Here is a 13,581-nt window from a genome sequence, read left to right as displayed (position 1 = left end):
TTTTCGGTGAGGGAAGTAAACACAAAAAACTAAAATAATGTGGTTGCAGAAGTGTTCACACTCTTATAACTGGGGATGTAGCTGCATTCAGAATTAAACAAATATTCAAAATCTGTGGTGGTTTATGTAAGAATTTATTCTAAATACTTAGGGCGGTGTCCTCTCCCTTAAACAAAATATTGCAGTGCCTCCAGCCGTTTACGGCAAATATTTAAGAAACCAATAATTTGGACACCTTAATAATTTGATCACCACTTAATAATATACCTTGAGTTCTTTCACCAATATGATTTTGTACCTTATACACAAAATTTGCCTTTTTGATCAATACATTTATTTATGTACAAATATATATATATATTAATACAAATGCAAAATACTGGCGAGGAATATATATCCGTACACACAATCAAAGATATAATATGCTAGTCTTTACGGTATCATACAAGATATGATTATCAAAGGAAAAACAAAATTTTGGGAGGTTAGTTGCAACCTATAGTGCTTCAGATATTATTTCTCATTTCCCGTGGCCATATGGAAATAAGAAAGTATCTCTGATAATTAGCACCACAACAACACTACAAATTAGTATGCAATATATACCCTCAATACCAATATTCAAACAGTTATAGTTATTATCATATAGACAACCTTAATTTATTCCTAACCACACAATTAAATGTTATAAATCTTAGAAAGTTTGAAATATAAAAGAAAATTACACTAATTTAACACAGTCTCACCACTCCCAGAATCTCAACTTTGAGGCCTCCCAGTGGGATGCAATTGGAAAAGAGATATTTCTGGGCAGTCAGGCACCAGAATTTTAATGAGCATCAGCGTCTCTGGCGAAAATCTTTTCCTTCAAAATGGCTGCTGGAAGTTCTTAGCAAAATGGCCGCAGGTAGCAAGTGAGGTATAGTGCAGTATATAGTAGCAACAGGGTAGTGAAGGAGTAGCAGAAGTCTTAGAGGTTGTCAGAAGATTAAAGTTAAAGTTCGTAGAAGATTTTAGAAGGTTGTAGGATGATAGAAGATTAAGATTCAAGTTGTTAGAAGATTGTAGGTTGATAGAAGATTAAGTTGATTGTCCTTTGAGGTGTCTGGCCTTTTAAACCATACAAGTCCTTTGTTCCGAGGGACCTCCCAACAGGCTTGTTGATTGGACAGTTGAGAAGTTTGCGTACCTAGAGATGTTCCTAACCTGTCCACTGGGGACAATCAGGTATTACAAATGAATTGGTGGTCTTAATGATGACTCACTATAAGCAGTATGTCTTTATGGATCAATATACAGTGGGGCAAAAAAGTATTTAGTCAGCCACCAATTGTGCAAGTTCTCCCACTTAAAAATATGAGAGAGGCCTGTAATTGGCATCCTAGGTAGACCTCAACTATGACAGACAAAATGAGAAAAAAAATCCAGACAATCACATTGGCTGATTTGGAAATAATTTATTTGCAAATTATAGTGGAAAATAAGTATTTGGTCACCTACAAACAAGCAAGATTTCTGGCTCTCACAGACCTGTACCTTCTTCTTTAAGGGGCTACTCTGTCCTGCACTCATTACCTGTATCAATGGCACTTGTTTGAACTTGTTATCAGTATAAAAGACACCTGTCCACAACCTCAAACAGTCACACTCCAAACTCCACTATGGTGAAGACCAAAGAGTTGTCGGACACCAGAAACGAAATTGTAGACCTGCACCAGGCTGGGAAGACTGAATCTGCAATAGGCAAGCAGCTTGGTGTGAACAAATCAACTGTGGGAGCAATAATTAGAAAATGGAAGACATACAAGACCACTGATAATCTCCCTCGATCTGGGGCTTCACGCAAGATCTCACCCCGTGGGGTCAAAATGATCACAAGAACGGTGAGCAAAAATCCCAGGACCACACGGGGGGACCTAGTGAATGATCTACAGAGAGCTGGGACCAACGTAACAAAGGCTACCATCAGTAACGCTACGCTGCCAGGGACTCAGATCCTGGAGTGCCAGATGTGTCCCCCTGCTTAAGCCAGTACATGCTTGGGCCCGTCTGAAGTTTGCTAGAGAGCATTTGGATGATCCAGAAGAGGACTGGGAGAATGTCATATGGTCAGATGAAACCAAAATAGAACTGTTTGGTAGAAACACAACTGGTCGTGTTTGGAGGAGAGAGAATGCTGAGTTGCATCCAAAGAACACCATACCTACTGTGAAGCATGGGGGTGGCAACATCATGCTTTGGGGCTGTTTCTCCGCAAAGGGACCAGGACGACTGATCCATGTACAGGACAGAATGAATGGGGCCATGTATCGTGAGATTTTGAGTGCAAACCTCCTTCCATTAGCAAGGGCATTGAAGATGAAACGTGGCTGGGTCTTCCAACATGACAATGATCCCAAACATACCGCCCGGGCAACGAAGGAGTGGCTTCATAAGAAGCATTTCAAGGTCCTGGAGTGGCCTAGCCAGTCTCCAGATCTCAACCCTATAGAAAACCTTTGGAGGGAGTTGAAAGTCCGTGTTGCCCAGCGACAGCCCCAAAACATCACTGCTCTAGAGGAGATCTGCATGGAGGAATGGGCCAACATACCAGCAACAGTATGTGCCAACCTTGTGAAAACCTACAGGAAACGTTTGACCTCTGTCATTGCCAACAAAGGATATATAACAAAGTATTGAGATGAACTTTTGATATTGACCAAATACTTATTTTCCACCATAATTTGCAAATAAATTATTTCCAAATCAGCCAATGTGATTGTCTGGATTTTTTTTCTCATTTTGTCTCTCATAGTTGAGGTCTACCTATGATGCCAATTACAGGCCTCTCTCATCTTTTTAAGTGGGAGAACTTGCACAATTGGTGTCTGACTAAATACTTTTTTGCCCCACTGTATGTTATATTCATGTGTAGATGATTTCACTACTAACCCTTGGATAAGGACCATAGAAAGATGTGAATACATTTGGTTTCTCATTTTTCTGATATATGAACTGTATTGGAATGGCTGATTTCCTTTGGAAATATAGAAATTACCCAACTCACAAACCATATTATATTTTATCACTTCAAACTTCAGTTGAGTGGGATGCAGTACCCAACCTTATCGAATAGATTTTCCTTTGATGGAAAAGTGTTGGTAATATATTTTCTGATAATATTTCTGTTGATATATATATACCACACTTCTTTGTATCTTACATGACCCAACTTTCACCTTGTTTACTGCGGGTTCAAGGAAAGATTGCCTCTTGTTACTAGCACTATTGGGTTATAATTAGAGTAAACAGAATGAACTGGATTTTGACCTCAGGATATAATAGCCTATTTTGACAGCTCAAGAAGTTTTGTTTGGTAATCACACACTTCCCAAGGTTTTGTGAGAGATCAGACAATAAGGTTTCTATCTCACCATTGTCCCTTTGGTACCTTGTGTATGCTCACCTGCAGACATTCAAATAGTGGTGTTTAATCCTATTGTCTTTTAAACAAGTCTCTTCCACTCATTGTGTGTGGTAACTTCTTGGAAAGTCACCTGAAATCAACAAGTGATGTTAACCCGTGACAGTCAGCTTAGAATTTCCTAACTTGGGATAATATAATTTTTCCTAATAAACAGGCCAAAAGTCATCACAAATCATAGAAGAAAATACAAAGGTCTCGTTGGCTCTGAGGAAGGGAGTTTGACTCCCAAAACGTGTTAGCATACCCTGTTGTAGGACCACTGTCACATTTGGTTCCATGTCTGTTTACATGACCCTTGGTTTGTGAGTATATTTTTGTCATTTTTAATAAATCCTTTTTTTATCATGGTAATGCATGAGGAGAGTGTGCACCCTTTTGTGTTTTCTTCTATTAGTATCAAGATTCCCCAATCTTTCGAGGGCTGCGCCTCAGTGAGTGACAGAAACCGTGTTCCTGTGAGGCATGAAGACCTGAGCGCTGGTTTCGCTTTTTCTTAACATTCAGACTCATGTTAAATAGGAGTCAGTACACACCTGCCATCATTTAAAGTGCCTCTAATTAACCCCAAATAAATTTCAGCTGTTCTAGTAGGTCTTTCCTGACATCTTCTTAGTCACATCCGACATCAAAAGCCATGGTCCACAGAGAGCTTCCAAAGCATCAGCGGGATCTCATTGTTAAAAGGTATCAGTCAGTCTCGGACCCCTGCTCTTGGTCTTGTCATCTTCTTCCTTTTGTACTCCTCCTTCCTTTTCTTTTTTTTTTTGCTTGTTTTTGGTGTGGTAGTGGATAGCTATGCCTTTGGTTTGAGTTACTGTCGGTGTTATACCAATGTTTTTGTCATTTATGTGCCATTGATAGCCCCTGCGTGGGCGCACTTTTTGCTCTGTTGGTGTTAGAGCACTTTTTTTAAATTTCTTTTTATGTGCAATTGATTTCCCCTGCGTGGGCGTGTTTTCTTGCTCCTGTCTTCTTAAACTGTTTATAAATTAATAAAAACATTGAAATACAAAAAGGTATCAGTCAGAAGGGTACAAAAGAATTTCCAAGGCATTAGATATACTATGGAAGATCGTGAAGACAGTCATCAAGTGGAGAAAATGTGGCGCAACAGTGACATTACCAAGAACTGGATGTCCCTCCAAAATTGCTGAATAGACAAGAAGAAAACTGCTCTGGGAGGCTTCCAAAAGGCCTACAGAAACATTAAAGGAGCTGCAGGAATATCTGGCAATTACTGGCTGTGCGGTACAACAATCTCCCGTATTCTTCATATGTCTGGGCTATGGGGTAGAGTGGCAAGACTGAAGCCTTTTCTTATGAAGAAAAACATCCAAGCCCGGCTAAATTTTGCAGAAACGCATCTAAAGTCTCCCAAAAGCGTATGGGAAAATGTGTTCTGGTCTGATGAAACCAAGGTTGAACTTTTTGGCCATAATTACAAAAGATATGTTTGCCGCAAAAACAACACTGCACATCACCAATAGAACACCATACCCACAGTGAAGCATGGTGGTGGCAGCAGCATCATGCTTTGGGGCTGTTTTTCTTCAGCTGGAACTGGGGCCTTAGTCAAGGTATAGAGAATTATGAACAGTTCCAAATACCAGTCAATATTGGCACAAAACTTTCAGGCCTCTGCTAGAAAGCTGAACATGAAGAGGAACTTCATCTTTCAGCATGATAATGACCCAAAGCATACATCCAAATCCACAAAGGAATGGCTTCACCAGAAGAAGATTAAAGTTTTGGAATGGCCCAGCCAGAGCCCAGACCTGAATCCGATTGAAAATCTGTGGGGTGATCTGAAGAGGGCTGTGCACAGGAGATGCCCTCGTAATCTGACAGATTTGGAGTGTTTTTGCAAGGAAGAGTGGGCAAAGATTGCCAAGTCAAGATGTGCCATGCTGATAGACTCATCCCCAAAAAGACTGAGTGCTGGAATCAAATCAAAAGGTGCTTCAACAAAGTATTAGTTTAAGGGTGTGCACACTTATGCAACCATATTATTTTAGTTTATTTTACTTCCCTCCACTTAAAAGATTTCAGTTTGTTGTACAGCTGAGTTGTACAGTTTGTTACATTAAAGGTGGAAAGAAGTTCTGAAATTATTTTTGTCTCATTTTTTTACATCCCAGAAATCTGACATTTTAACAGGGGTGTGTAGACTTTTTATATCCACTGTAAACACATCTGGAGGTTGGGAACAGTGTAAAGCTCAATTCATTGGACCATAATACAGTCTTCCATTTATCGATAGTCCACGATTTATGGGTGTTGTACTACTCTCTCTGAGCATAAATATCGGTCAATAGTGGGCTGGCTATTGCAGCTCACCTGTGAATATTTCGCTTATGGAGTTCCCTCTGCACAGTTTTTGTGGACACAGGCTTTGGAAGACTGAGATTGAGCTCTGTATTCAATTTTGCAGCAGTTGTTTTCTTTTTCCGGGTCGCAATCTTTTTGTCTCTTTGGTCAGTTGACCATGTCAACCGCGCTTATACTTACCACACTGTTTTCCCGGAAACTATATGCCGTCATAACCTTTGATACTGTACCTCATAACACCGCAAATAAGTTAGCAACTTTAGTCACTGAGCCACCAGCTAAGCGGGCACCAACAATTTGCCCTCTTTGAAGCTCAGTAAGCTCTGACATGAATTTGTATTACTAGCAGCACACGCATTGAATGATGAAAGTGAGGTTTCCCACCTGTTAGCTAGGTGTCTCATCACACAGTGGAAACAAAAGCAACATCACATCTGTAAATCATGTAGTGTTTCTATAGATTTAATAATGTTGCTTTCAGGATGCTCTGCAGATTTGGGGTGGTGATCACCAGTGGGGCAACTATGTCTCTGAAACCGCATTTAGGACCAGTGTGTGTGCGCACGTTGATGTCATCAGTGCATGCATGACATCCATTTTAAGTCCCCCTGGTGCCAATTGCACACATGGGAAGCACTCTTCCAAGTCCTCAACTTATATAATCATCTCCTTCTACAAGATAGGTGGCACTGGCAGCAAGTCTCCCTTCCTAGCTGCAATCTCTTCAAATAACTGGGGCAGACTGTACTGGGGGTATACTAAGCTGCTTGGGGGTTTATTTACTAAAGCTGGAGAGTGCAAAATTAGGCTCACTTCTGCTTAGAAACTAATCAGCTTCTAACCTCAGCTTGTTCAATTAAACTTTGGCAATAAAACCTGGAAGCTGATTGGTTTCCTTGCAGAAGTGAGCCTGTTTTTGCACTCTCCAGTTTTAGTAAATAAATCTCTTGGTGTTTTGCTGCAGGTATACACTCTTAACTGGTTGACCATTCTACATGTTCAGAGTTCAGGCCTGTTAGCTTTCAACAAAACATGGCAGAATACAGGCAGAGGTGTGTGGTAGAGGTAGAACAAAGGGGTGGGCTCCCAAATCTCTTTCTCATGGGAGGGCCCATCGTAAAGTTCACTGATCCAGAGGATCCATTTGTTGGATAATACTTAGCAGGGTTCCTGAAAGCCTTGACCTTCTGGGCAGGATGCCTTGGAAGATTTTGTTAGGCAACTCTTTAGACTTGGTGTTATGCCTGTCCACATGAGGTGAATTGTGCGACTCAAGTGTTGGTCTGCTGAACGTCCCTGTAAGAAGATCGAGCAGCTATATCCTGGGCTGTCAATGGATGAATTCAACCTCAAGGGGACTGGGGAAAAAAATCATGCTTTTGCCCCTGATGAAGAAGAAATACTGGCAAGTCAAATATCGGGACCTTCTTCAGCTGCAAAAAAAAAACAAAACAGTCCTTTCATCAACCACAGGGTAACCAACCTGTTCCAAAAGAAGAGCTTGAACTCCAAGGCCCAGAGCCAAGTTCTCTTCCCAGGGAAGGGGCACTGCCTTGGGGGATGCTTGTCCTTCACATCTGTCTGGACTCAGGATATCATAGACAAACGGGGCCAAGGTGTAGGGTCAAGAGGTTACAAGCTGGAATGGTGAAGCTTTCCCCCTTCTCGAATATCTCCTTGGATCCTCAAAGAAGAGCAACTTTCTTTGCAGTGCTGGACAGGTTCCTGTCTCCATAGTAGAAGGCTCATGGCTTCTATTTGAACCTGTTAATGGTTCCAAAGCCAAACAGAGACATCTGGCCTATTCTGGACCTCAAGGATCTCAACAAGTTCTTGCAAGGGTGCCGCTCCTCTGCAGTGATAAGACTTACTTCCCCTTTGCTGCTAGGAACCTAAGAGTCGCTCATACAGCATCTTAGCCATTCAGGAAGCACCTTGTATGGTTTCCCCCTTCAACTCTTTATATTAAAGAGCATGAATCATCAAAAACGGACACCTTGAAATTCACATTTGTTAGATCATTAGCCATCATATACAACATAGGCCGAAGCGCAAACAAAAGTAGATGAAGATCTGTGTTCATATAAAAAGGCTATTGGATTCTTCTCAAGGAACATAAGGTGTTCTCTGAGGGTGGAGCTTGTGATGTCATGTGCCCTGCCTCTCCACCTTAGCCAATCAGAGAACGCCTTCTCTCATTCACGCCCTAATGTCACCTTCCGGCTGCCCTTTAAGAGGTGGTGTGGCTTCACTTACATGTGACCGCTGTGATTGGTTCTCACAGCGCTCATATGATCAGGAGCCCATCCTGCTGGCTCCTGATTAGAAGCTGTGCCAAGAGGTGTCAGTGACAGCTCAGTGTGCTGGGAGCAGCCACTCTCTGCACACAACCTCGGCCTGCTGTAGACGCATACGTGATGTTAAAGCCCACCTTCTTTCTTGCTGGGTATTTGTGTTCCGTAGCTTGCAGGTAATGTCCATGGAGGGATATGTATTGAGGAGAGCGGCGCTGCCAGGTGAGCATAGCCAAACCTTTTACTGTGTTGACTATAGATAAGGACTTAAAGCTTTCTCTTGGGGCCACAGAAAACATACACCCATTTGTAGTAGGGTGCGGAAGGGTTGTAGCACCTGGCAATGTTGTTTCTGTTGCTGGCTCAGTAAATTCCCCACCTGTATGGGTGTCACAAGAACAGGAAATGATGGAACATTCCAAATGGAGTCGCAGATGGAAATAAAAACTAAGAAATGTAAAAAAAAAATCTTAAAATGGAACTTTTTTCTCTCAATTCCCATGGGCTCTTTTTAATCCTTAGGCTGTTAGCATTAATAGATGGGATAGTATATTGATTTTACTATTTTAAACATTTTTTTTTAGTTATCTACTAGTTTCCAGGCCTAGGCAAAGTATATCCTACGTCCCAGGAGTCTTCAGGAGGGGTTTTCTCAGCTAAGCACACCCTCCTGTGACTTGCCTGAGCCAAGAGTAGATGGATTCCAGGAAGTAAATGCTACATGAATGATCTGCCCTTACTCAAGATGGCCACAGCCAGAAATGGTGGGGGTGGATGGATGGGGGGGGGGGGGGGTTTAAGGGGTTTTCTCAGCAAAATCAAGTATGGAGACATGGATATACTGATGGATTTTCTTTGACTAATAAAAACGATTTAAATTGTGTTTTTAGTTTGTGGGGCTCAGACATGCTGTATTTTTGTTAAAAAAAAAAAATCGGCTGATGTAATTAGTTTTCCAATCCAGGTACAAGGCTCTCATGCTGGCTTGTCTCTGAGGGCAGGACACCATACTTTGTCTATCAGAAGGGGGAGAATCACTAGGCTGGAACCAGCCACAGACTGCACTACTATTAAACAGGCACCGCGAAGTTGCAGCTCAGCTTTGTTTGGCTCTGCAGAGCTTCCGTACTGGACGTAGAGAGCCGCGCATGCGCACTAGCAGAGCTGTGCTCAGTGTAGGAGCAGGAGGGTAGAGGTGTGTTTGCAGGGAAGATGTCGGGGGGTCCGGCGGTACAGATCAGCATCGAGTCCTCGGCGGAGAAGCAGGTGCAGGAGGTGGGCCTGGATGGCTCCGAGACCTATGTACAGCCGCTGTCCATGTCCCAGAACCTGGCCCGCCTAGCCCAGCGCATAGACTTCCAGCAGGAGTCCGAGGAGGAGGAAGACGAGGTGGCCGGGCCCCGGGAGAATGACTGGGGGGAGCATGAGGACGAGGAGGGTGAGACCCCATTCCATCTGTACCCCCCCCCCCCATACAGTGTCCTTCTCTGACCCCCCCCCCCCACACACCCACACACACACACACACACACACACCACATTGTATTACCCCTGTATATCATCCACACCGGACCTGTATACCCCTCCCTGTATATAACCTATACCTGTATTACCCCCCTCCCTGTATATAACGTATACGTGTATATGCCACCCCTCCCTGTATATAACGTATACTTGTATTACCCCCCTCCCTGTATATAACGTATACTTGTATTACCCCCCTCCCTGTATATAACGTATACGTGTATATCCCACCCCTCCCTGTATATAACATATACTTGTATTACCCCCCTCCCTGTATATAACGTATACTTGTATTACCCCCCTCCCTGTATATAACGTATACTTGTATATCCCCCCCTCCCTGTATATAACGTATACTTGTATATCCCCCCCTCCCTGTATATAACGTATACTTGTATATCCCACCCCTCCCTGTATATAACGTATACTTGTATATCCCACCCCTCCCTGTATATAACGTATACTTGTATATCCCACCCCTCCCTGTATATAACGTATACTTGTATATCCCACCCCTCCCTGTATATAACGTATACTTGTATATCCCACCCCTCCCTGTATATAATGTATACCCCCCTCCTGCATATAATCTGTATTTGTATAACCCCCCTTTCCTCTGTATAATCTATACCTGTATACCCTCCTCCTGTATATGATCTATATTTGTATAACCCCCCTTTTCTCTATATAATCTATACCTGTATACCCCCCTTCCTGTATTCCATGTATCACTGCTCCCTAGCCTATGTATTATGTATTATCCTATATACCTGAACCACCCCCACCCTGGGGCATTGTACCTCTGAATAAATGTATACTCCCCTCTTCCTCCCTCCATTTTCCCACCATGTAATCTCCCCCCTCCCTGTATAAACACTGGGGAGTGAGCAGAATCAGTAAAGCATTTGCGACACTTTTCTGTGGTATGGCCATCTAAAAGTCCTTTTGCTGCATTCATAAACCCGTCACCAGTTCTGGTAGCTTTACCGACACGTGGCAGATCCAGGCTCTTTTACAAAGTGGTTACATTGGCTACACCAGATTCAAAAAATATTTACCTCCAGTACATAGATGATAAAACTGGGGATAATAAAAGGGAGATTCGGGGGTAACAACTAATCTGAAACCTCCCAACCCATCTAACTCTTATACTAACTGCCCTGTAAAAGAAAGATGTGTTTACTTGCCTATTATCAGGGCTCTGGTCTGGGCATGTGGTTAGCTCCCCTGTGCCGGCTGCAGGGGAGAGGAGGGAGCTCTGATAACGGATGGCCTATAGTAAACCAATAGGTGAGGTCAACACATAGGCATTCCATCCATGGATCGCTCTCTCCCCTCCCCTGTAGCTGGCACTGGGGGGGGCTCACATGACCAGAGCCCTCTGAGATTAGGCAAGTATATGCATCTTCCTTTTACAGGGTACACAGTATATGTGTTTAGAAGGGGGTGGAGGCAGTTTTAATGTGGTTCTGAATCCAGCGCTGTGCCCGTCTACCGTTTTTTCCCGTGTCTTTCTCTTCTCACAGGAGGATTGGGCAGCAGTGGAAGCCGTTGGCTCCTGCTGCTGTCTGCCAAATACAAAGAATTTGCTTTTAGAAACTCTTTAGGCTTCGTGATACCCCGGAGTGATCCATGAGTGATTCTGCAACAGACTGCGGGAGCTGTCAGTCTCCCATTGCTTTAATATGATTTCCACATACAGCTAATTGTCAGGAACCCCCACTGGGCCTCCTGCATGTAATCACTAGCATCCCCAATTGTGAATGGGGCCTACATCCCCACATTTGTGCCTGTCTTCTATACATTGTTTGTGTGCCCTCATGTCCCTCTTCTGTCATTTTCATGTTTCCATTGCAGGTTTGATCAAGTTCCAGCCATCGCTGTGGCCCTGGGACTCCGTAAGAAACCATCTGCGTGGAACCCTGACTGAGATGTGTGTATTGTATGATGTGCTGACCATAGTGAAGGACAAGAGGTACATGCACCTGGACCCGGTCTCCCAGGAAGCTCTCACCCCTAAGCAGGTATTACCAGGGACATTTCCTGAAGGTTTGTCTCCTCTCACAGCAGCCTTGTCATTTTAATTTGGATATTAGAACATTTTACTTTGTCTGCAAGGTAACGTATCTTTCACATGAAGAAGTTATCTACAGTATAACCATCACTTTTTTTCCCAGGAATCTTAAGGCGGGACTAAACCCTTCCATGAAGAGATGATTTTTCAAAAATCACCTAAAAGCAGACAGAGTAAGAGCTGTACAGATTGGGGTAGGGAGTTCCAGTGGATGGGAAAGGCTCTGGAGGGGAACATGGGAAGAGGTGTTGAGGGAGCTAGAATGAAGGGTTTGGTATTGTGAGAGGATGTTGGTGATGTAGTCGGGGGCAGAGTTTTGAATGGCTTTGTAAGTCTTTGTTAATATTTTGAATTTTATTTGTTGGGCAACCAGAGGCCAGTGGAGGGATTGGCAGAGAGGGACATTGAACAAGGAGCGGTTGGTTAATTGGAAGAGTCTGGCAGCAGTATTTATGGTAGACTTAAGTGACACTAAAGCTTTGTTTTTTTTTTATTTTTTAAAAACAAACATGTTATACTTGCCTGCTCTGTGCACTGGTTTTGCACAGAGCAGCCTCTTTTCAGGACCCCGCTAGCGCTCTTGGCTCCTCTCCCTCAAGCAGTGCCCCCAGGGAAAGCCGCTTGCACTGGGGCACCACTGCTCTATGCGTCCATAGGACACAGCCGTGGCTTGGCTCACTGGCTGTGATTGACAGCAGCGGGAGCTAATGGGCTCCCACTGCTGTCTCAGCCAATGAGGAGGAAGAGTCCCCAACGTGTCGCTGGATCAGAGGTGGCTCAGGTAAGGATTGAGAGGGGGCTGTTGTACACAAGCTTTTTTACCTTCATGCATAGAATACATGAAGGTAAAAAACCTTGAGCATTTATGACCACTTTAAAGGGGAATAGTCTGTGTAGAGGTAGTCTAATGAGGAGGTTGTACTAGTATGTACAGTTATTGGATGTGGGGCTGAAAGGAGAGGTCAGAGGACAGGATTACATTTAGCACCCTGGCATGAGGAAAGGGACTGATAATTGTGCTATTAATCTTGATGGTAATGTTGTGGGGAAGGGGCATGGGTGGAAATCTTATGAACTCTGTTCTTAATCCCTGTACAGACTGGTTGAATATCAGTCAATATTGGCTGGTTCAGTAGAAACAGACCGACATTCGGTCTATGTGTACACCCGTCTGCCTGACAGAAGCCACACAATTGGACATACTGGAAAACCAGCATCCAGTCAGTGCTGGCAGTTGTGCTTTCCTGGGGGGGAGCGGGCGGTGCAGTCCTCTTGTCAGAACATAATAGCTCAGTGGTCAGATCGCTGTACTAACATTGGATAGTTAGTACAGTGAGCTCCTCCCGAGCTCTTCAGTTTCTTTTTTGTGTTTTATAAATAATGAGGGGAAATTATTAAAACTGAAGCAGCCGGAATCTGGAGCAGGAGCGGGTGGTCAACTGTGGAAGGCAGTTTAAAGGTCTTCTAGTAAGAGTGCGAAGTAATGAACTTTTGGATTTAGCAGTTAGGAAGTCATTAGTGAGTTTTATAGAAGGGCAGTTTCTGTTGAATGTTGTCACCCAAAGCCAAATTGTAAGGAGTCAAGAAGATTGTTATAAATGAGGTAACCGCTCGGACAGTTCTAGGTATTCTAGAATTTTGGAGGAAAATGGGAGCAAGGAGATGGATCTTAGGTTGGTGGGAGACCAGTGCATTTAAAAAAAAAAAAAAAAAAAAAAAAAAGTGGAGTGGAAGATAACAGTAGAGAGTGAGATGTTGAAGATATGAGTAAGAGAGCATAGAGTGGAACAAAAAGGTGCCCGGAGTAGTAGAAAAGGATCCAGGGGCAGGTGGTGTGGTGGGTATCAGAGAAAAGTAGTTTCCTCTACAGTGAGGAGGTCAAAAGAGGAAAGTGTT

General features: G+C 43.3%; 1 protein-coding gene across 1 annotated transcript in view; it reads left to right on the top strand.

Moving 5' to 3' along the window:
- The first annotated feature begins 9,243 nt into the window (after nucleotides 1–9,243).
- MED17 (mediator complex subunit 17) overlaps nucleotides 9,244–13,581 on the top strand; it is a 55,445-nt gene continuing 51,107 nt past the window's right edge. Inside the window, exons 1-2 of the mRNA XM_089655637.1 lie at nucleotides 9,244–9,526; nucleotides 11,469–11,635. Of these exons, the coding sequence (XP_089511763.1) occupies nucleotides 9,301–9,526; nucleotides 11,469–11,635 (393 nt within the window). The 5' untranslated portion in view covers nucleotides 9,244–9,300. The remainder of the gene's footprint in view (nucleotides 9,527–11,468; nucleotides 11,636–13,581) is intronic.

The sequence above is a fragment of the Staurois parvus genome, unplaced genomic scaffold (assembly GCF_062004578.1).
Source record: "Staurois parvus isolate SC_StPar_1 unplaced genomic scaffold, SC_StPar_1.0 ptg000858l, whole genome shotgun sequence".
Taxonomy (NCBI): domain Eukaryota; kingdom Metazoa; phylum Chordata; class Amphibia; order Anura; family Ranidae; genus Staurois; species Staurois parvus.
This window is presented reverse-complemented; position numbering and strand designations above follow the sequence as displayed.